This window comes from Triturus cristatus, chromosome 1_2 (genome assembly GCF_964204655.1).
Source record: "Triturus cristatus chromosome 1_2, aTriCri1.1, whole genome shotgun sequence".
NCBI classification, from domain to species: domain Eukaryota; kingdom Metazoa; phylum Chordata; class Amphibia; order Caudata; family Salamandridae; genus Triturus; species Triturus cristatus.
The window spans coordinates 145,446,599-145,471,801 of NC_140580.1; the positions used below are offsets into that span (position 1 = coordinate 145,446,599).

The following is a 25,203-nucleotide window of genomic DNA, read 5'->3' on the forward strand; positions in this document are numbered from 1 at the left end:
ATATGATTTATCACGGAATCTGCAGTCAAACCTATGCTAAGTGCAGCTTTCCATGCTGATCCCAGTCAGAATTCAGGAATTCCAAAAAGTATTAAAACTACACTCTAATGTAGGTTTGAAAATAAGAGTGCAGTTTTACTGCTATTTTTTGGAATCAGCCTCCATAAATCTATTAACAGAGCTATTAGTTTAAATAATACCTTATTATTAAGTAAACGTTGATTTGTGATGGCTGATTAACCCACTATCGCACCTGAGAAATACGTAGAGGAAGATTGTGTTCACACATGTCACTTTACATGTACTTACAATACCGAAAAATGGCAATGAGTTGTTAAAAAAGTTCTTTTTACTTATTTAATTTTTTAATTAATTATGAGTGTGCTTTGCACTACTGCATTTATTCATTTTACATCAAAGAATGGATTTGGTCCCGGCTCCGAACAGTTGCAGCAGAAAATAAATAGAACACTGTTAAAATTCTGCCCTTGGCACTGCCTTTGCCATCTCTGATGCCATCTCTGATGCCGGGGGTTCCATTGGTCATACAGGACAAGCCAGACCCCTAATTCACGTTCATGTTGGGAAAGGATGTTTTATCAGATTTGGCATAGGCATGCGTAGGGAGATGAGCAATAAAAAACATTATGAATATTTGGTACCACATTTAACATTGCTAATGTTTTTAAAGATAATTTTATATAAATTAAGGTTTGTTTTTTTTTGAAAACATGTTTTATTGGTCGATTGCACAGATGTTACAGGACCCTGAATATCAGAGTCGTCAACAAAATCACATTGCAGAATATCTCTAAAGCAATCCATTTGTACACTTGCCATCCAGCAATGCCACTGAAATATATCTAGAACTATAACAACCCCCCCCCAAACTCCCCCCACCCCATCCCCTGCGTCGCACCATATCCATGGATTCCCCACCACAGCCCTAAGGCCCCACAGCCACGTCATATTGTGATAAGATGGAACCCCCTGTCTTCCTCTCTTGCCTGGCGCCCCCCCTGCTCGACCAGTCTCCCTAGGCATCCCCATAATATAAATTAAGTTTTAACTTTGGACCAGATTTTAAAACATTATTTTTTAATTTTGTTTAAAAAAAAAACAGTTTGTGCAGTGTGTTCCCTCCAAAATGTCAATATGTTTTAAATAAAATAATGTCTAGTAATTGCCCCAACAAAACAATGGAATTTAACTGAGTCTGCATAAGTCTGATACTCCTTCAAAATAATGTATCAATAAAATCACATTGTGACATGTATTTCCTTCATACAGCTACTTAAAACCATGTGGGCAGGATGCTGATAAGACTAAAGTAAGAGGAGAAGTGGAATAGGAGGACACACATACACAATGCACACACAAACAACTGGCATACTTCTGCCACAACCACCACACAACTTACAACTTATGACCATCCCCTTAACTGAGCCTTCCTATGCATACATCCCAACACATAACCATAGGCATATTGTGCGATCTCCTTCATCAGAGGTCATCAAATAGAGTAAAGCATATGTAAGATTCTATATATAACAACTGCACAGAGATAGTAAATCAATAAAAATGCATGATCCCAATGGATCTGTGTCTCTTTCGTGGATACCATGTACATTCTGGATTGGTACATAACATATGTAATCGTACTGGCATGGCGTCTGTCTGTTTGACATCCGTATGTTTTAAGTGAATGTGCATTGCTTGGTCACAGAGGGAATTCACTACTTGCAGTTTTCTACTAAATATGTGAACCACCATTCAGAAGTTTTTTTGTAAATCACAGATTTATTGATGAATTGCTGCAGATCACAATCCCTAGTGATAGAATCTCAGTCTTAGTGCACACTCTGCAAAGGCTGCCTTTAGTAGCACATGGAGATCAAACATAAGAACTTAGCTTATATACAACATTTTCATATAAATAATTGACTATTAATAAACATTAAATTAGTACATAAGTACCTACTCATGAATACTACACAACGTGCCTCTACTACTAGTGTGCCTAGTTCATAAAGCATACATATGTGCTGCATACATGCCTCAGGATAAGCAAACTGAGTATTCAGTCCAGTAGAGTACCATATTTTGATCGACAAAGCTACTTCATCCCATAGGGATTGCCTGTCTACTTACAATCTGGATGAAGGATGCCTATAACACACACAATGGCTCCTCCATCAATTGACTTAAAGCTTGATACCATGAAATTTACTAAGCCAAATATTTGTACACAATAGGCCACCATGGAATGCTTAAGCCCATTCTTGGCTAATGGGCCCAGTCAATACTTATCTGACACTGGCTGAAATTTTAAATCGTGAGAGGCCCGCAGGTTTCAAATTGTAGAGGTTACCACGCTCATGTATTATGAATTTCAGTAGTCACTCACCATGCCCACAGAAAGGGGTCATTTTGATTTAATCAGAAGTTAGGGATGTTATCTGGTGGCCCCTCCACTCTATGAGTGAACATGTATCAAAATGAATAGCTTGGTTTAGAGTGCAGAGCATAAGACCACAAGATCGGCTATAAAAATAGGTGCATTTAAGTTTTTGTTTCCCACAATGTTACTGAGTGGCCCAGAAAATTTAGCCTCATCTTGAGTCCATTAAACCATCAGCAAATGGCTCATGACTCTTAGCCCTTTGGGAGGTAGCAATGCAAGTGTTTTTTCATTTTCCCAACAGTGGATTACATTTTGCCACCTTACAAAGCTTATTGAAATAGTCTTGTGATGATGCATCCATCTTCATTATCCTTTATCATCTTCTTTTCTTCTTACGGATTGTAAAGTGCTGCAAAGCCAAAGGGCACTCCTTCGGCCCTTCTTAAATGAGGGCAGAGTTATTACTTTAAAGTGTTCTGTAATATACAAGGACACAGAGGAAATCAGTTCCCCAATGTGTAATATACACATACAATATACACATGTCCGTCGCGGTTTCCTACACAATATTGACTATCTGTATAGAAAATTAGCCGCCTTCTCAAATTGTTAGAGAAGTCTATTGGATGCCATCATCGTAGAGAACATGCCCTATTGTGTGGACATATGATGGTGGAGAGATTTTCTTAAAGATGCAAATGATGACTCCAATCGTTTTGTGTGATCCACTCATGCAGTTTCTTCTGTTTCTGGAACTTAGACCTTTTCCTCCTTGACATTATTTCTGCCTTGAGTGTAATTATCTGAAAAATCAAAGTGCAAGACATCAGTATTGTTATGGGCAGTTCACAAAAATACGCATTTAGGGATTACTTGGGTGAACATAACACAGTGCTCAGTATCTTATGGCCAATGAAACGCCCTCATGAGTATTAATGAGTGGATGTGGCGATGAGATTATGAGTGGTTGTGTCGATGAGATGATGAGGGGCTGTGGTGATGAGATTATGAGTGGGCGTGGTGATGAAATAATCACTTTCTGTAGGGTACAGAACCTAAGGCCTGTCCGTTATTGAATATGTATTCCAGAGGACCAAGATCATAGTTTTGCCTTTTTACGTTTTATTTTCTGATGAGAAAATTGTGAAAACTGTGAAGAAAGAGTTAAAACAGTGAAGTAGTGTGTGAAAACATGCACTTGTCAATGTCTGCAAACTCACAAGGTATGCAAAATCTGTACCTCATCAACATATAAGAGTTACCGTAGTCAAAAGTGTAACTATTCAGGAGGCAGCAGCTAGTGAATAGTTCCATGATGACAGAGACAGAAGGCTGTAGCTGTGAGAGTGTATGCTGGTCAAAAAGACTGGCTCTGTATTGGGCAGAGGGTAACTTTGGCCTGATTTAAAGTTGAGTGGTCCAACAGTAGAATTTCCTCCACCACCTGGAAATTTGGAAGGACGATTCTCCTCCAGCTTTACCTTTTCCTCCAGAAATTGGAAGATGTTCTCTTGAAAGTTAACTCTAAATCTAGTCCTTGATTCCTTATGATTTATACTATTTAGGCAAATCCTTCAATTGAAAATCTAGCTTGATTCCTACCTCACTCGCACTATTGGTACACCTCCCAAACCATCTCTGTCTGCATTGCACAGTCATTATAGTCACAATTGTTTTTTATGGATTGCACCTTGAGTCAAAATGTTGATACTTTAGCCCCTTTCAATATCATATTCCAAAAGATCATTTTGCAAACATCTGCCCTGCTTCCTCTGTTAATGCGGTGGTACATTGCAGTTAGTCTTAAATCGCTGTAAATGTTCTGATTACTTACTGGTAAATTTAGTTGCTCCTAATTCTAGTCTTCCTTGTCTCAGCCCGCCGATTTGAGGATGCATGTTTCCAAGGGACATATTAACTCTTAAACTAAAAACTAGGAAGAATGCATTGTATATCACTGAAATAGTCCTACTCTGCCTATCATATAATCCCTTCTGTTGCCCATAAATACAGCCCTTAACTTCTGATAGAGGAACCCACACCAGATCCTAGGTGGTAAAGGGGCATGGATAAGGAAGACTGGAAGTAGGAGTATAAACGTTTACAGGTAACTAATGATACAAACACCACAGAACCTGAGACACAGAAAACGAAGATTTTTCTGTAATCAAACACCAATGGCTTGTAACACCACAAAATGAAAATTACCTTGCCCCGTTCAAGGCGGCAATGTGTGACAAAAGTATGTTTGTGAGCCCCAGTGGCAGTGCTACAAATCTTAAGCAAGGGAACTCCTTTAGCATCAGCCGAGGAGGAATCCACTTCTTTTGTGTGCCTTCCCTGAATACCCTAAGGAATTTGTTTGGCCAGGGAAGAATGCACATGAGAATTGGGTAACCTATCCCTGTGACACAGTGTGGCAGAAGTTGTTTTTTACCACAATTATTTGCACCAAAAGACAAAACACAAAGACTATGCAGACCAACACTCCTTTGTCGAGTTCATGTGGATGAGCAAGCATCCACGATCATGTAAAGTATAAAGAGAGCCTATTTTGTCATCCCCTTAAGGCAAAAAGACTGGTAAAAATCTGCGGCGAAGTATGCAATTGGAAAGAAATCTTGGGAGTAATCTCAGGCCCAGGTCTAAATAACACCATATTTGTGAGACTCTGACGATAGAGGGATGCAGTCACCAAGAATCCAAGTTCACCCATTCTTCGAATAAATGCAATATTGAAAAAGAATGTAACCTTTGCAGTATGCCAAGACAATGGGGCAGAAGATGGATGTTTCAATGGAGGACCTTGTAAACCCCTTGAAACAGTGGGTCAGCTACCAGGGAGAAATAGGGGAATGCACTATACGTCAACATTTCGGAAACTCATAAGAAATTGATTCGACTAAGGGAGATATAGAAGCTATTGAACTCTATTCTCTAAAGGATCAAACAATAACCCAATGGCTTCAAAAATAGGAGCAAACTTTTCAGAAATCCATCCCTGAGGATGCATCAGAAGACCGAGGATGAATAACCTGCTTCTTACACCACGGCTCATAATCAGTCCAGTGCTTGAAAGAGCAAGACACTGCGAAGGATGCTTCAGTTCTTGATTGTCTACGACTTTCCTAGAACATTCTAGTTGCTAGACCCTGCTCCTTTTAACTTCCAAGACATGAGAGGAAGACGGCAAAGAGACTGAGACCCAGAAACTGGAGAGGAGAAGGAAAGAGGCAGTTGAAATAAGGGAACACAGGCAACCCCACAATGATTGCAAACTATGGGCGACATGACCAAAAGGGGGCAAATAGAATCACAGTTACTGCTTCCCTTCTAATCTTCTCCAGAACTCTCAGAATAAGGGAATCAAAAGGACGGCATACAAAAGTCCTGGATGCCAGGCTAGAGCTCATGCATTCACTCCCCATACTCCCTGACCTAATCTCTATGCTCAGAACTGGATAAGAATACCATTATTTAGGGAGGTAAAGAGGTCTAACCAGGGATGACCCAACTGATCTATTTCTTTCAGAAATGTTTCCTGAAATGCATGGTGTAACAATGATGAAGGAAAACTGTGCTAAGATGATCTGCCTTCCGGTTTTCTCTCCCTGGGAGGTAAGAGATCTGCCGCTTTAGACAATTGATCTCTGCCCCAGGGAAAATCCCCAGAGCTAGTGTAGGCTCCTTACAATTTATATAAGTCTTTGCTACCTGATTGTCCATCCGAACTAGAACATCCAGCCCTGGAATAAGAGAATCAACCCCTTGGCTCCAAGAATTGAGGGGAGCAGATAATGGACCAAATGTCTAAGGAAGGGAAAGTCACAACCCTGTCCAACTGAAGAGAAGTTACTACTGAGATAATGCCTTTGTGAAGACTCTGGAAGCAGCTCAGAGGCTGAAAGGAAGGACCGAACATTGGTAATGAAATTGCCCCATCGCAAACCGCAGACCCCCCTCACTGTGTGGGTGAGTTGGAATATGAAAATTATTGTCATTCAGATGCAGTGTTACTAAGAAGTCTCCTAGAGTCCAGTCTGAAGTGTAGTAACCTTGAAAGATATGTGGTTCACAAAATTGTTGACTCATCTGAAATCCACAATTGGATGAAAGTCTCAGTCTGGATGTGGTAAAAGAATAGAATGGAGTAAACTCCTAATCCTCGTTGAGTGTGAGAAACAGGAATGATAGCTCATTCGAAAGAAGAATGTCGATCCATCTAATCAGTGCTCTTTTGTGAATTGAAAGGCATGGAAGAGGAGTGACTCTGAAAGAAGGCTGTTCTGGAGGATGAAGGAACTTAATCAAATATCCAATTTTTACAATGTTCAGAACTAAAACATCCTGGACTAAAAGATTCCAGGAGAAAAGGAAATGTCTGATCCGTCCCCTACTGGCCTCAGAGAATTATAGTCATGCTTTAGGAGGTTGCCGCTTTTGTTGTTTGACTTTAACTGGGACTGAGATTAATTTGATAGTGCAATCCCTGAGCCACGGACCCGGTCTCAAAAGGGATGATGCCCTTTAGTAGCCATGTGTGATGTCTGCTGTGATAGCTATTATGTCGAATAAAAACTCATAGTAAAAGGATGCAGGATCTCAGTAAGTAAAGTCATTTAATTCTGCCCCAAAATGCTTTGTACCAAGGAAGGGCAAATGACTGATAAGGGCTTATTGACCTCCTTCTAATTTCCATACTCCCCTCTACTGGTGACCACCAGGTGAAAGGGATGCGATAGAGACAGTAGTATAAGATCAAATGACATTAGAAGTGAAATCTGGAGAAAAAAAACAGCCATGAGCGCCATTGTTCACAGAACAGAAGAAAGATCCTCCCTTTCCTGAATACACTCAAAAAAGAAACTGTAAATACCTTTAAAGATTTCTGAACGACGTATGCAGCCAAGTTCCAACTCTAATTACAAAGCAAGTGTGAAGCTACATAAGAATTTTCTATTACCTATTCTACTTGTCCACCCATTCTGGCAGAGGAGCATTTTCCAAGGCCAATGAGCAAGACCATGCCAAATGAACAGGACCAGACTGGCCTTTTATCTCAACAGACATTTCTCTGGTGGACTGGAGACTTTGGAAGCCACTTGTGTAAATCCCAGGATTGTTGCTGGCGCCTAGTGTCATTCTTTCGTAGCTGGCACTGCTGGACATCAGCAAAGAGACAGATGGATCAGACAGACAGAGAGAGAGCAAGAGAGCGAGAGGAAGAAGAGAGATGAAAGATAAGGAGGGAGACAGAAGATGGAAGAAAACCAAGTGAATAGGAAAGGTATGGGGAGGTTTGCCTGAACATTTTTACGAGGGCTGTTTTTGGTTCCAAAAGCTAATATCAAATTGACCTCAGCAATTTGTTAATATTCCTCCTCAAAGTGAGTCAGTTGGCAGCACTTAAACAAAAAGAGAGACATTCAAGATCTGTTCACATCCTTCCATCCCTTAAAAACAAATGCCCTAATTGCTATGCACTAACAACTCATATTATTGTATTATCTCATGTTTTTCTCCTATGTCTATACTTGGCTCCTGTAATTATGTAACCTGTAACTCGCTGATCCTCATGTAAAGCGCTCTGATACCTCCGGGTCTAGCCAGCGCTATATAAAACTTTACAAATAAATAAATAATTCTAAAAAACGGCAACAAATATGCAGTGGGAGTTTAATATTGGGTGTAAAATTGCCTAATACTGCTGATGTAGGTTCCTAGAAACCCAACTTTTCACGGACATGCATAATCACTTCCAACAGCATTGCTCCTGGATGTATTTTCCTTTTTGAAGCAGAATAAATAAATCAGCAAAAAATATTTCAAAGGGTCCTTCAAGATTTCCAAGGCATTCCAGCACAATTTGATGATCAGACCCAGCTCTAAGCATTTCTCTCATGACCTTTAATGATGCACATTTCTTGTTGGTTGACGTTGTCTAACTTCATTCCAGAGATATCACCACCACCCACCCACAGCAGCCTCCAGCACAGAACATTTTGAGTTCTTATTGCATGTAATTGGTTTACAAAGCAAATTATTTTATGCTTTGCTAACATGGTGGCTTTTAGATTGCTCAATCATGTGCACACACAAATTCTCTCACACAGGCATATGCTCTCTCCTCCAAACACACACTGTTTATCTAGTCGCCCTTCTCTTTCTTTCTCTCTATCTCTCTCTATATATAGATATAGGTGTTTGTGTGTACATGCAAAGGTTGCAGTGATATTATCAACGATGTCATAGACGAGGTCATGAGTAATGTAATAAGTGAGGCAATTAGCAGGAGGGGCAGCCCCAGGGTCCCTGCAGCCCTAGCCCATTCTTCAGATGCTGCGTGAGCTGCAATTGATCCTACCAAGTGGGAGCGGCTGTTTTTGTTTGCTCCCACCAAGTGGGAGCACTGTGTGCAAATGAGAGCAGATATGTCTCCCCTGGCCGCATTCCTGCAGGCAGGGAAAGCATGTCTGCTCCCATCTAGCGAGAGCTTTAAAAATGCTCCTGCCGAGTGGGAGCAGCTTTATTTTCCTGCCTACGCTAATGCGGACAGGGAAACTACTGTGTGCCGGATGTGGGCTTCCCGGGGTCTCCTGTGCTTTTCCAGGCTCTGGCACGGCCCTCTCCCCTTTTCTGGCACATTCAGTCCTAGAGGATGGTGTCCTCAGGGACTATGAAGGCTTAGAGAGGTGGACCGCACTGCCACTCTCCCCTTTTTAATAGCATTTGGCCATGAGTCATGAGGTCCCCGGCACCTCTTAAGGCTTAAGGAGGAAGGTTGGATGCTCCCCCCAATCCTTAGTACTGGCATTCGGCCTGGGGATGGGGTCCCTGGGCCTATTAATGCTCAGAGAGGGGGGCACTTGCCCTCCTCTCACCATTTTCAATAACAACCCAAGGATGAGGTCCCCGGGCCCTACCCTGAGACTTAGGGAGGGGGGCCATGCGCCACCCTCCCCTAAAATTACTTTTCATGACAGGGGGGTATGAATAATGTGGGCGAATGTGCTATTTATTTTTATCCTACGGATGTGTGGTTTCTTTGAAACTTTGTGGCAATTTTCACAAAATTGTTTATCCCCCCGACCACCACCAGGCTTTGGGGATCAGGGGATCCCTACCTTGCCCACTTATGTGGTTTTTGTAAAACCTTTTTTTAGTCTGTAGTCCTTAGATTTATCAATGGCACCAAAGTTATTAGTAACACATAAAAGGCATTTCCTATGAAGCATACCATTTTAAACTAACAGAACCACTGAAATTTACCAGTTATAGTTATCTGAAGTTAACTATAACTCATGGCCCTTAGTACCTATAACTCGCACCGTTGTACCGCACTGCTAATTACCTCTCATATTACATCACACATGACATATTCTATGATATCATTGTTAACATTACTGCAATATCTGAAATTAAATTGTTGACGGCAAGACTGCACATGGCAGGGGTGGAAGTTATAGTCATTTTAGGAGAACCATGGAGTCAGAGGAGCAGAGCAGGGGGGCATACAGGGAGAGAGGGAGACATCTTCACTGACTGCCACTAGATTATATCGAGCACCATAGTACCTTACAGGCTACCTACATCCAGGTGGACCCAGCCCAGAAGTGTCCAACTCCCATCTACCAAAGCGCTCTTCTGCACACAACTTTCAGTTGAGGGGTAAGCCGGGAGATGCAAGGCAACCCATAAAGGCATACTACAACTACATGGATTTACTAAGGGTTTCAGTTAAAAAGGACTGTACGCTACTTCTATCACTAAAGCTTAGAACGTAGGAGAGTCATGGCTTTGGGCATGGGATGGTAGTCACCCCTGTCAAAAGGAGTATCTCTATGGGTGGACCCCATCACCCAACAGTCTAGCATTCAATTTGGGAACAAGGGGGCATATCAGCAAGGCGAGGCAATAGAATTATTGCCGCTTTTGGGGCCGTTTTCGGCCAAAAAGCGGCGATAATTTTATCGCCTAATTAGCAAGGTCACGCTAACGCGTGAAAACTTGCGTTAGCGTAGGAATTCCTAAACCCAGCTTTGCATCTCTAATGAGATGCAAAGTGGGCGTTCCTGACCTGACATGACATGAGAAATGTCGCTAAGCGACATTTCTCCTATCATCAAGCCCCACGCTATGAAGCATAGCGGCAAGAAAAGTAGCGATAACCCCTGTTATCGCTACTTTCCTTACGCCTGCTTCAGGACTGACTTAGCCATGATATCCTATGGAAGGTGGATATCATGGCTAAGTTTGTGAGTCCCTATCATCAAGCTAACGCCACATTGCGTGAGTTTATCTCTGGGTTTCCAGCGATAATCTCACGTTAGGCAGTTAGCGTGAGGATTTTTATTGCTTTTGAGATAAGCGTTGCTAATAGCACGCTATCTCAGCAATAAAAATCTACGCTAGCCGGCGATAATTATCCTAGCGCTAATTGCGCTTAGCGATAATTACCGCCGGTTGTTGCTGATATGCCCCAACATGCCTACATCAAGTAGAGCACTTATGAGAAACTGGCCTGCCAAAATGATAAAATGAGGAGCAGGTTGTAACATGGACACAGAGGAGGGACCTTCAGCCTACAGATACAATTCACAGCTCAATGTAGATGGAAAGCAGTCTGACTTTGGTACGAAGTGCTGTATACAGGGGACACTAGAGCAATGGACTTCCTCCACAATACTATCCCTATGGTGTAGGAAATTCCACCTGTGGCTAATCCTTGCAATGCAGCACTCCCTCAAGGAAGACAGAGCACTTTCCATTAACTCCCAGCTTTAAATTAGGCCCATAGTCTTCATGACATTTTGTGAAGAACTAGAAGTTTGCATTTGCATGTGTTTGCCTTTTGGCCTCGGTATCTTCGTACAACTCTGTAACGCGAGAAGTATTCTTCCATGGCCTCTCCACATTCTTCTTGTTAATTAGAAGAATTGCACCTAAACTCAATATTTATATTCCAGTAAAGGTGGGTAACTGATTTTTTTCAGTACGAAAAATGGTTGGGACTGTTTTAACACCAAGTAGTTCAGTGACTGCAGCAGAAAAGCTGTCCCAATTGTTTGCACCACGTGCATCAAGCATAAACCACCCGTACTAACTAGAGCTTCAATTCACCCACCTGGTTGTACACTAGGGGCACTTGCATCCTTCGACGTGCAGAACATCAGAGTTGGGTACCCGAACTACGGTAATCCTCACCTAAAAAACACAAAAGATAGACATAGAGTTTTCTTAATATTTCCAATACTGCCAAAGAGCACATTTATATGGGTACCAGGTTTTTCTTCAAACTTTTCTAATGCAATTTCACTCAGTTTTGGATCCTCTGAGACTTGTATATAAAGGCGTGCAAGAGTTTCTATTTTATTTACAATGATGTGTTAGCTTAGAACTCTCTCTGTAGTTTCTTTTACGCAGTTTTAAGTTCTGACACTGTTTTATCCATGCTGCTCCAAGTGTTCTTGCTCCTACACTGTCACACTCCTGCACCCAGGCTGCTCTCGTGTTCTTGTAGCCACAATTCAGTATGCTTCTGAAACACGCTGCTCGCTAATGCTCTTGTGTCTGTACTGCTTCTTTGCATCCTTGCACCAGGCTGCTTTCTGGTGTCTTTGCATCCTACTTGTTTGCAAACAAGCTGCTGTCTAATGTTCTTGAGTGCACAATAGGCATTTGTGATCATATTGACATGCTGTTCTCATGCTTTTGCACACATGCTTCTAACTCAAACTTTTGCCCCAAACCATTCTCATATGTGCTCTTGATCTGCTGCTCTCTCAGTCAGCGACGGCCCGTGTAGGGCGTTTTACCGGGCGGTGACGTGGGGCAGAGGAGGGGCTGGGTGGGGGGTTGCAAAATGCGGCATACGGCCGATTGCAGGTAAGTTACAAAACAAATAAATAATTTTGTTACGCGTGCTGCATCGCATTTGGCGATGCTGCGCGCGCAACGAAATTCGTTTTATTTATATTTTTCGTAACTTACCTGCAATCGGCCGTATACCGCATTTTGCAACCCCCCACCCAGCCCCTCCTCTGCCCCACGTCACCGCCCGGTAAAATGCCCTACACGGGCCGTCGCTGACTGAGAGAGCATCAGATCAAAAGCATATATGAGAATGGTTCGGGGCAAAAGTTTGCTCTCAGTGTTCGCACACTTCTTTTGCAAGATCTTGAACTAATGCAGCTCTCTCATGCGTATGTACCCACGCAGCTTTTTCGGCCACTTGCTTCCATGGTGCTCTTTTATGTCCTTGCTCCGTCACTGTTTGTATGAGCTCTTGGCTGTATGGCTCGTGTGAGCTCACGCAACCATGTTATCTCACGCCCTTGTACTCATGTTGTTCTCTCGTTATCTTGTTCACACACCTCTGTCCTGTGCACTGGCACTCATGCTCTTGCACCACACTGCTCACTTGTGCTGCTGTACCCATGTTGCTCTTTTCTGCTCTTCTTCCGAGCTCTCCATGCCTCTGGAGTCAAGCTAGCCTGACTGATGAGGGGTGAGACCCCGAAACCGGCCCCAGGATGCTTGTTTCTCGTCAAGGGAGGACATGGCCTGGCATGGACTGTTCCCATGGGGAAAAGGGTCATGGGTAATATGCAGATGGCTGGGTTTAAACTAGAATGGCATGGGGAGCAAAAAAAAAGATGAAGTTAGGCCCAGATCTGGGGTGAATGTTTGACGTTGTTCAACATTCTGTCCATCAATTGTTCTTTTTGCATTTGTCACCCTGAGTGGGACGGGTATGCCCAGAAGTGGGTCCCGTGCTCTCGATGCCACTGGATTCAAGCTAGCCTGGCTGATGAGGGGTGAAACTCTGAAACCAGTCCCAGGATGCTTGTTGCTGGTCCAGGGAGGACCTGGTCTGGCAGGCCAGCGTGGTCTGTTCCCATGGGTAACAGGGTCAAGACTGATTTGCATGTGGCTGGGTTTAAACTGGAATGGAATGGGTAGCAAACAAACAATGAAGTTAGGCCCACATCTCTGTACTGGGGTGAATGTTTGATATTGTTCAACATTCTGTCCATCAATTGTCCTTTTTGCATTTGTCATCCCGAGTGGGACAGGTGTGCCCAGACATGGGTTCCACGCTCTCCATGCCACTGCAGTCAAGCTAGCCTGGCTGATAAGGGGAGACACCCCAAAAATGGTCCCAGAATGCTTGTTTTGGTTCCAGGGAGACCCTGGCATGGCAGTTCGGGCTGGACTCTTCCCATGGGGAACAGAGTTAAGACTGATTTGTATATGGCTGGGTTTAAACTGGAATGGCATGGGCAGCCAAAAAATGAGGGATTTAATCCCAGATCTCCATACTGGGGTGAATGTTTAACATTGTTCAACATTCTGTCCATCAATTGTTATTTTTGCTTCTTCCGAAGTGTTCTTTCATGCACTTATATTAAAGCTGCAGTTTTTCTACCTAAGCTGCCTTTGCACCAAACGGCTCTTGTTAATGCTCTTTGTCCCACACTGATCTCTTATACTCTTACACACATGTCTTTTCAGTGCTGCTGCACCCTGACAGGTGTCTCGTGCTCCGTCTTGCACCACATTATTCTTCTGTGCCCTTGCAAATACCACACTTTGTTGTTCTGTGCTCTTGCATGCACCACACATTGTTCTTCTGTGCCCTCGCATGCACCTCACATTGTTTGTCTGTGCCCTTGCATGCCCCCCACATTGTTCGTCTGTGCCATTGCATGCACCCCACATTGTTGGTCTGTGCCATTGCATGCCCTCCACATTGTTCTACTGTGCCCTTGCATGCACCACACATTGTTCTTCTGTGCCATTTCATGCACCCCACATTGTTTGTCCTTGCCCTTGCCCTTGCATGCTCCCCACATTGTTCGTCTGTGCCATTGCATGCCCCCACATTGTTCTTCTGTGCCCTTGCATGCACCTCACATTGTTCATCTGTGCCCTTGCATGCACCACACATTGTTCTTCTGTGCCCGTGCATGCACCCCACATTGTTTGTCTGTGTCCTTGCATGGCCCCAACATTGTTCTTCTGTGCCCTTTCATGCGTCACACATTGTTCTTCTGTGCCCTTGCATGCACCACACATGGTTCTTCAGTGCCCTTGCATGTCCCCCACATTGTTCTTCTGTGCCCTTGTATGCACCTCATGTTGTTCTTCCGTGCCCTTGCATGCACAACACATTGTTCTTCTGTGCCCTTGCGTGCACCCTACATTGTTCTTCTATGCCCTTGAATGCACCACACATTGTTCTTATGTACCCTTGCATGCACCACACAGGGTTCTTCTGTGCTCTTCCATGCCCCCCACACTGTTTGTCTGTGCCATTGCATGCCCCCCACATTGTTCTTCTGTGCCCTTGCATGCACCTCACATTGTTCTTCTGTGCCCTTGCATGCACCACACATTGTTCTTCAGTGCCCTTGCATGCACCCCACATTGTTTGTCTGTGCCTTTGCATGGCCCCCACATTGTTCTTCTGTCCCCTTTCATGCGTCCCACATTGTTCTTCCGTGCCCTTGCATGCACAACACATTGTTCTTTTGTGCCCTTGCATGCACCCCACATTGTTATTCTGTTCACTTGCATGCACCACACATTGTTCTTCTGTGCCCTTGCATGCATCCCACATTGTTCTTCTGTGCCCTTGCATGCACTTCACATTGTTCATCTGTGCCCTTGCATGCATCCCACATTGTTCGTCTGTGTACTTGCATGCACCACACATTGTTCTTCTGTACCTGTGCATGCACCTCACATTGTTCTTCTGTGCCCTTGCATGCACCTCACATTGTTCTTCTATGCCCTTGTATGCACCACACATTGCTCTTCTGTGCCCTTGCATACACCCCACATTGTTCGTCTGTGCACTTACATGCACCCCACATTGTTCTTCTGTGCCCTTGCATGCACCTCACATTGTTCTTCTGTGCCCTTGCATGCGTCCCACATTGTTCTTCTGTGCCCTTGCATGTGCCCTTGCATGCGTCCCACATTGTTCTTCTGTGCCATTGCATGCGTCTCACATTGTTCTTCTGTGCCCTTGCATGCACCTCACATTGTTCTTCTGTGCCCTTGCATGCGTCCCACATTGTTCTTCTGTGCCCTTGCATGCGTCTCACATTGTTCTTCTGTGCCCTTGCATGTACCCGACATTGTTCATTTGTGCCCTTGCATACGCACTGCTATTTCTTGCTCTTCTTCCCATGCTATTCTCTCACACTTAGGCACATAGACAGCACTCTTGTGCTCATGCGCCCATGCTGTTACCTCACACTTCTGCACCCACACTGCTCTCATTCTTTTCTTTTCTTGCTGGTCTCATTAACTCCCTCCCTCCCACACTCCTGCTCTTGCCTCATGGCTTTGTCATGTGCATTTGTTCCTACACTACTGTCTTGTGGTCCTTTCTCACATTATTCTATTGTGGCCTTTCGCCACTGCTTCACCCTCACATCTTTGCACCCTCTTTTGGCTCTTCCTACCATACTTCTGTCTAGTGCTCTAGCTCCCACGCTGCTTTCTCGTGTACTTGGGGCCATGATTTTCTCTCTCTCTTTTTCTCTCTCTCTCTCTCTCTCTCTCTCTCTCTCTTTCTCATTAATTCCTCACTGTTTTCTAGTGCTCTCGCACCACCACTTCTTTCTTGCACATTTTGTCATATCACTGACCTCCAGGCCTTGCATCCTTGCAGGTGTCTTACACAGTTTCACCTAAACTCACACCTTATGCTCCCACACTTGCACCTATTAAGTTACAATGGCTCTGTTGGGATGAAACAATTGCTTTGTCATACGAATACTTGTATAAAGGATTAATTAATTAAACAGTATACTGAGCATTAAATAAAGCTTACAATACTTTGAAGTAGTGTGTTTATACAATTGTGGAACTATGTACAAGCGTCCCGTGAGAATTGGGGGCTGCTTGTGCGAGGTCAGGAAGACTCGTGTACACTTAGTAACACGGTGAGCGAATCGGCATCAAAATGTTGCTCAAAATTCCATTCATAGTGACGTTCAATTCAAATCAGTTTGTCAGGTCAGGTCCCTTTAAAAGTATTTAATGCGGAGTAGTTCGGAGAAGGGTTGTCAAGCCAGGCCCTGCAAGGTACCGGCCAGTGCGGGGTAAATTCCGAGGCATGAAACCCAGGAGCAATTCCTCGAGGGACCGACAACGGCACTGCAATCCAGGGGCTGTCCCCAGTCCTGAAGAAGCCCCGTCACGACATATTACTTATGCTTTTTTAGGGTCGAAACGTTGATGCTTTTCATTGGTTCACCCACTAATTCCCTCTGGCCTACAACTGAGAGCAACCGTGCCATCCCCAGAGTGATTTTGCTAATTAATAACCTGACCAGCTTTTGAAAATTGTATATATTTGTACATAATTCCACAATGGTATATACACACCGTGTCACCAGCACTGAGCACTTATTGTCACTTCAAAGCACTTGTCACTTTCATATTTGAATTTTAACTTAGACAGCCCTAACATTATGTCTATTTGTTATTTCTGATGAAACAAGTTAATAACAAAAAGCTTCACGCAAAATCCAGCAGTTTGTATTTATTGGGTTTGCTCTTTATATGATCACCTTGCGCGTGCAGATTTTTCATACTTCAAAGTATTGTAAGCTTTATTTAATGCTCAGTATACTATTTTAAAATTAATCCTTTATACAAGTATTCGTATGACAAAGCAATTGTTTCAACCCAACAGAGCCGTTGTAGCTTAATATATACTTACCCAGGCTCTGAGGGTCACTGGGTCGCCCCATTTTTCTCTACTTCCCACACTTGTACCAGCAAGCTGTTTTGTGACCTCTCATACTCTTGCATACATGACGACCTCTCGAACTCTTGCTCTTACATCCATGACAACCTCTCGTACTCTTACATCCATGACGACCTCTCATACTCTTGCTCTTACATCCATGACAACCTCTCGTACTCTGGCATCCATGACGACCTCTTGTTCTCTTTCTCTTACATCCATGACAACCTCTTGTACTCTTGCATCCATGATGACCTCTCATACTCTTGCTCTTACATCCATGAAGACCTCTCATACTCTTGCTCTTACATCCATGACAACCTCTCTACTCTTGCATCCATGACAACCTCTCGTTCTCTTTCTCTTGCATCCATGATGACCTCTCGTACTCTTACACACAAGATGCTCTCTCGCACGCCGTGTTCATGGATGATCAACCTGCCGCCTTCCTCACCTCCTCGCTCCTGGCCATGGTGATGCTTCTGAAGACGTCTTCCTTGCTCTGGACACCAATTTCGTTAACAGCCACTATGTGGTCTCCGAAGCGGAATGGACATGTCATGTGCTCCGGCCCGTTCCACTGTGACACACTGCGAGGGGTGAGAAGACCATAGATGAACATGAAGCATACACCTGCAGATGTACAATACATGTGGTCGGCATGGGCATGTCGTGTGTGGCTCATGGTAGATACTGAGAGAAGTTATGAGGCGGCTTCGCAGGAATGCCACATCTTACCCATTCAAAAGAACTTCATCAACATGTGATATGGAACAAAGTTGTGGCATGGACTGGGCTTGTCAACTCAAGAAAATAGTAAAGTCTAGTCGGGTGTCCAAAATGACCAAGAAATAATCATTGTTGATATTGTGAAATCTAACTGAATTTTTCATTTGGTGGCTGAACACGTCCACCTTCTCTCTGGCATGTACACCACCCTGCAGCCTTTAGACAGATGATTTCACACACCGTGAAGACGCAAGCGGAATCCGCAGGTATGTATGCACAACTCTAGGCTCAAAGGTTTCAAAAGGTAGTTCAGAACAGAGTCATAATGTAAAATCTGTAACTCTATGAAGACTATAAGCGTGAATTTACAGCCAACAGTGAAAACGGCAGTCCGTTCCCAAAAATGAAATACAGATATCTTTTGACCTTCGCAGATTTTTTTTATTTTTTATAAATGATCACAAAACTAGGATTCCGAACAGAAGTTATTTTTATGCAAATTATTATATTTATAGAGGTAAGCTCCTGATCAAAGAAAAGAGGGAGGGGCCATAAGACAAGACTAAGGAACAAACAGGCCAATAAAACCATTGGAATATTATTATATATATAACAACTCAAGCACAAAAAAAAATCTATTAAAACTAAAATAATTCAGTGGTATAACAGGGTATAGCAGGGAAGCAGGAGGTTCTGATGCCTGGCTCCTATGACCAAACCATTGCGTTAATTCTTTGATGTGCTTCATGGGCGCTTACTATGTGGGCAGTAGTTGCAGATAGTGGGCATGACATCGGCGTTCGTTTTTGGGGACAGGGACTTCTTTTTCAGCATCGTACTTTGGCCCAGATCAACCGAGATAAATGCAGTAAAGGGAGAAAGAAAATTATAGGAAAACAGCGTCAGTGACAAAGGGAGAAAGCTTCGACAAAAAGACCCTGCAAGAGTGATATAAAGAAACAAGGCGAGCGACGAAAGAGGCATGAGGTGGAATCACAACTCGGCAACTATGGTGTTCGGTAATACTGGCATTCATTAGGGCCGGCAGCGGGCACCTATGAAAAACTTTGAGCCTCTACACTCATATTTTTTCATCCTTTTTTACAAATTAAATACCGAGGGCCTCATTTACAAGCCCATTGCGCCGCCGGTGTATCACTTTTTTAGGGGAAACAGTCGGAACACCGCAGTCTTAACCAGCGCCGCAGGAAGGCATGCTGTGCTGCTGTGTGTCAAAATATAGTAAATGTGGCCCCGAAACCTTAATCTCAAGATGTGTGCTTGGCTCCTGTTGCAGTTGTCATTAACTGACATGGGCAGAATAAATACGTGAATGGTCAGGCAGCTGCCTTTCATCGTCAGCGGCGTCATTTTCAGTGGATAAGTGGATAACTAAACATTTGCATGATCTAATAATAAATAACCAAGCCCACCAGGTATGAGGATTTAACTGCCATACACCCTTCTGGGACACCGTCACTGAATTTAATGCAGATGTAATTAGGAGAGCAAATAATCGTTTTTGCTTATTGATTAGATTCAATGACTTGTGATTGAAATAATGATTCTTCAGTAACAACCTTTTAGGTGTAACTATCACAGTATGCTTTTGAGAATAACAATTCAGTTATTTAATGTACAATTGTGCATTTTGCCACATAACCATAATCTAATCTAGTCCTTAATCTAAAAGTGTAGTTGAGCAGCAAGCAATGAAGTGACATATGTAGGTTTTGATAGCTGCGGTCATATTGCCTCATCTCTGTACATGGTCAGGTGCCCTACAAAAGCCATGTGCTCCAAAAACTGACCTACTGTAAAAGCCACGTTGCTCAGCAGGTATTGCATACAGCGAACTGACCTGCCCCATATTGTATGGAGCTCTCATTAGTCAATCAACCCAGCAGGGGGGCCGTAATGTGCTAAAAGTTGAACCTCTTTGCTGCAGGCTTGGTTGACCTCAGTTCACATGTGTGCGCATAATAGCTATACCTACCATAGTTTCTCTCCATCTTCCTTGAGCTCCAGGTATGTACTGAGGCCTTCTTTGGGCAAAGAAATGTTCTCTTCAATGAACAGACGTGGGTCTTCGGAGCTGTAAGAAAGAGATGCCACATTTTTTATCTGGATTCGCTTAATGCACATTTACTTATGTATATCTTAGAGTTATTCCTCTGAGGCGCTGGGCTGCTGCTCACATTATCCTTTGCTAATCCTTCAAATGCATTGATGGCACAGGCTCTCAGTGGCACCAATAGAAGCCCAGCTTGCAGAAAAACTTTGGAATGCACATATCTTAGTGAATGGCAGAGTTGTGTTCAATTGACTCACTGTCGGCTTTGGTTCCCAGGTGGTAGGTGAGGTGACCACCATCTGAATTACAGAACCTGTGATTGTGATGGGACGAAGACCATTGTTTCTGACAGGCTTTATCACTGTGATACCATTATCGACAGCGGCATGACCTACCTCCTACATCAACAATACTAAACTGGTTATAACGTATTGTTAAGGGATCTGTCAACACCACCTGAGCTAATCCATAGCTATCAGCAACATTGTTGGGTTCCTTGTACGTGAGATTAGAAAACCTTGATCTAAGGCCTGAAGTGCACAGTTTGTTGTCCAAGACGGCTGTTAGAAATTGGGGGGCAGATTTACAATCCCCTTGTGCCACTTCTGCATCACTTTTCCCATGTTAAAAATGACGCAAAAGTGGAGCAAGGGGCTTGTAAATCTGCCCCTGGGTCTCTAGTTGGCAGTGATTTACACCATGTCAAACTGGGGACCACAATCCCAGTCAGGGTGAGCTAGACACACTCTTAGAAAGAACCTGTGCTTACCCTCTGGTAGCTTGACACAGAGCAGGCAGGCTTAACTTAATAGGCAATGTGTAAAGTATTGTGAAAGACACAATGAAAACACCACATAAAGACATCTCACAGGTTTAGAAAAATACAGAATAATTTTATGAGAAAATCAAGACCAAAACAACAAAAATCCAATAATTAGATCCAGAGTTATGAATTTGTAAAGATTAATCCAAAAATAGTGCTTAGAAGTTAATAGCGCTGAAAGGTTGCGCTAGAATGGGGTAAATCCAAAGTTCAGACCAACGGCAATGGAGGGCAGGCTGGCTACAGGACTCAGACAGATCCCGCTGACAAAGAACCTTGGATGGAGCAAGCGTTGATGTCGAAGTCTAGATGTGAGGGGTCAAGGAGCCCCTTTACAAAGACAGTGCAGCATAGAGGTCGTGCCGTGCTGTCCATCGAGGAGATGTCATTGATGGGCTCTGGCATCGAAGGGCAATGTGTTGGTTCCAATCAGCGTAAAGTTGTCACTGTGTTAATTTTGGAGCAAAAACAGCTGCAGAACCCACTTCTGAGGGGCACCTCAGGCAAGGGTAGGACCCACAGATGACAGAGTCCAGCAGCCCCAGCAGAATTGCAGGGAGTATTTTATGACCATGAGACTTCAGAAAACAGGAGGCAAGCCAGCATGCCCATGGAGTCACGCTGGGTTCCAGTGAGATGGGTCCAGTCCTTGTCCTCAGCAGGTAGCATGGGCAGAGGCAGCTCAGCACAGCAGAGCAGTGAAGAAGTTCCTAAGAATAGTCAGTCAAGTAGACTGGCAATCCTTATAGCACAGCAGTCCTCACTTCTGGCAGAGTTCTTTACAGGTCCAGTAGTGCACTGTCATGGGAGGGTCAGAGCACCAGTGCTTATACCCAAAAGTGCCTTTGAAGTGAGGGGGTGACTTCAAAGCAGCTCCTTGAAGCGCATAGGTTCCCTTTCATCCCAGCCCTGTCTAACAGGCTGTCTGTGTGTGTGGGGGGTAATCAGCCCTTTGTGTAGGACACAGGACACTGCCTATTCAGATGTGTCAGCTCCAACTTCACTTTCCTACGCAGGAAGGACATCAGAATGCAGATAAATGTAGATGAGTCCTCTGTCACACCCACCCTTCTTGTGTTTGTCGCTGTTTAGAGGGAATGCATAAAGTGTCGCTTTCACCCACCCCAGACATGTATTGAAGGCAGGCTGCCAGCACACAGAGCTAAGGTAAGAGCAGAGAAATGTCCAACTTCTAAAAGTGGCATTCCTAAAATAGTAATGTTAAATCCAACCTTACCACTAAAGAGGATTTATCATTACCAATCCACAGATATGAAACATGGTTTAGGTACTACCTTCTAATCAGCAATTGGAGCTTAAAAGTGTTTAGGGAAATGCCATATTTTATGCCTATGAGATGAGTAGGCCTCAAAGTAGTGATAAACTAATTCAGGTGTTTGTCACTACTGGAACATGTAAAACTCAAATGTACATGCCCTACCTTTTACTTACACAGCATCCTGCCGTTTAGGCTCCCTAAGGCTTCTCTTAGGGGTGACCTATGTTTAATAAACGGGGAGTTTATTGGCTTGGCATGTGGTTTTAAATGCCAAGTCGAAGTGGCCATAACTACACACACAGGCCCTGCAATGGCAGGCCTGAGACAGGTTTGAAAGGCTAATTGTGTGGGTGGCACAACCAGTAGTGCAGGCCCATTAGTAGCATTTAGATTACAGGCCCTGGTTATATGGAATACCACTTTACAAGGGGCTTACAAGTAAACGAAATATGCCATTTAGATATACACCAATGTCACCATGTTTAGGAAGAAGCACATAAACTTTAGCACTGGTTAGCAGTGGTAAAGTGCTCAGAGTTCCAAGACCAACAAAAAGATACAGCAAAAGGTAGAGGTAAGCAGGTAAACCGTTGGGGGAAGACCACCCTAAGGATGACCGGTCTACAATTGGTTAACTGTGAAGATTCAAAAGCTTCGCCGCACCTATTAGCATGACTCTGATCCTTCATGTATGCATTCATGATATTCTACTGACATCAACTGCAGTTGCAGTGTTGATTGGTGGAACACACTCATTTACTTTTAATGAAGGTTGAACTTGGCATCATCTTATTGAATTATCCAGAGATCACCCTTCTATAGAAATTGTTAATGTAGATGTTTATTTTGTGTACATCGCTGGCTGTCAGTGCTCTGATTACTTTCCAGTATTCTACAATCTACTATACCATATCATTCTTACATTTGCAGAGTATGTGAGGATACAGCTAGGGTAATTACACACGTTTTGGTGTTCTAGCATAGTTATTTTTGTGTTACCTGGGGAAAACAATACGGCAGGAAGTAACCGCATCTATCAAATGTCCTTCCTTTGCCGAAGGTGTCCTTGCTTTGTATTGCATGCACAGTAAAGCGTCCAGTGCTGGCAGTAGTGGCACGTTGATATATTTTATACTAATGGCTGCTGTGACATCTTGAAACTATATTTTCTCCATGTGCTAAAAACAGAACAACTGTTGTTTCCATTGTAATATTCCTATCGAGTACTGTGGCAGAAACCAATTCTGTGAGAATGTCAGAAGCTGGCAGAATGCATGTATGATGAAGCTTGCCAGTGCCCTGCTCACTCTCCACCGTTTTCCAGTAGCCCATTCTGTCTCATGGTGCTCTTTGTAGCTCACCTATTTCCTAGAATGCCTTCCATTTCGGTGCCCTGTCGTGTCCTACTAGGCCCTTTTTCTTTTCCTATACCACCGTTACCTCATGCGCCTTCTCGGTGCCTCATTCGCCATCCCGTCTACCACATGATGACGCATGGACTCGACACACCTCACCACAACACAAGCCATCTGTCCTCCCTCGCGAGCTGTAGTAATGTAGTATATAAGAATGTACCATTGTTGCAGTAATGTATCTTTAAAGCTCTGTGTGTATATTTCAATTACGTGACATCACTAGATTCTGGAATGTAAACTGTAGTATTCAGATGCCTATTGTATTTTACTGCGATCAGTCGTGGGTTTTCCTCATGGATTAAACTACCTGCTTCAACCATATCTCTCGTCTTTGGATTGATTGAATCTTTATCGTGAGGATATTACTACACGAGCACACGTCCCATCTGCTTTTGGGATGACGTATACAGCACCCTGAAAATGCCAGTATAGGGAGTATAGCCGATCCCTGCTGCTCCTCGCGCTTTACCCCACGGTATAATCAGCAGCCGGGCCTTCTTCTCTAGGGCAAGGAGGGGTGCATTCTGCCGCTCCCTCTGTTCTCTCCCCTCTGCAGTGACAGAGATGCGGCAGGCTTCAGTCGCCAAGTCACACAAGGAAGCGAGCTGTCTTCAGCTGCCTATGGCATCCTTAGTACTGCCCTGTCGATGCTGAAGGATAGAGGGTTAGAGAGAGAAGCCACAGGGTGCTCGTTTCTGCTCTTCAGTCCACCCAATGTTCTCGACTAGCCCTGTAAGTAGTGAGTTGCTGCAATGGTGGTGTGAGATTAAAACAAATCACAAAAAACATCCCTATAAAAAAAAAGGTTGAGACACACAAAAACATAAGGGGGAATGTAAAGATGGCATCGTCCCGTGGACCTAACTGGCATCTTACCTTGGACTTAATAGGGCATTGTGAAACTTGCATGAAATGTGCCCTGAGAACTGGCATTGCAACCTGTGTTTAGTAAGGTATGACACTTAGACAAAATAGCTTCTGCCATTCTGTACTATTTTTCTATTTTATCAAAACTTAGTAAAAACATTTTTTACTATTAAAAAAAGTCAAAATTATAGACACTGCCAATTGTTATATCTTACACTATAATTAAGCACAAGAACATATCTCACATGGACAGTCGCCGCAGGGATGGGGTGCTCCTTCGCTTTTTGCAGTTTCTTCTCTCTATGCTGTACCTCTGCCTCAAGGGCGTGGCCTCTGCCGCGTGACCTCCATCACACCTGCTGCTTTCATCCGAGCCAGGAACGGACAGAGTGATAACGTCATAAGTGGATTCTGGGAATCCCAGCTCTGTGTTTCGGTTCCCCTCAACAGGGGAGCTGTGCAAAAAATCCACACACACCTCTGGTTAGAAGTCGCAAGATACAGCCTTATTGACAGTGAGGGCACAAGTCCTAAAAAACAGAAGTGGGGGGACTAACATAATTAGGCAGTATGCAAGTGACATCATGGCGTGTGACATCACGACACGTAACATCACGGCACATGATATCACAGCGCAGGACATTACATGTGGCATCACAGGAATTGACATGATAGGAAGTGGCATCACAAGCCATGACTTTAATATGTACATGTGATGTACAGCGCTGACACTTTGCTTTGGGATGAGTAGCGCTATACAAGAAAGAATAGTGGTACTTAAATTATTTCAACGCCTCCTCAGGGGTAGTAAGCGCTATATAAATTACACTTATTTTGTGTAAATA

General features: G+C 43.6%; 1 protein-coding gene across 21 annotated transcripts in view; it reads right to left on the reverse strand.

The window, feature by feature from the left end:
- Window positions 1-1,780: 1,780 nt before the first annotated feature.
- The window catches only part of PLEKHS1 (pleckstrin homology domain containing S1), a 71,432-nt gene continuing 48,009 nt past the window's right edge, over window positions 1,781-25,203 (reverse strand). For 17 of the 21 annotated variants that reach the window (XM_085603326.1, XM_085603322.1, XM_085603327.1 and 14 more), the window contains exons 13-17: window positions 24,604-24,813; window positions 19,897-19,995; window positions 17,626-17,761; window positions 11,529-11,608; window positions 1,781-3,207 (exon numbers count right to left, since the gene is read on the reverse strand). In XM_085603326.1, the coding sequence (XP_085459452.1) occupies window positions 11,540-11,608; window positions 17,626-17,761; window positions 19,897-19,995; window positions 24,604-24,813 (514 nt within the window). In that variant the 3' untranslated portion in view covers window positions 1,781-3,207; window positions 11,529-11,539. The remainder of the gene's footprint in view (window positions 3,208-11,528; window positions 11,609-17,625; window positions 17,762-19,896; window positions 19,996-24,603; window positions 24,814-25,203) is intronic. The other 4 variants (XM_085603332.1, XM_085603331.1, XM_085603333.1 and 1 more) reach the window with 1 other exon arrangement.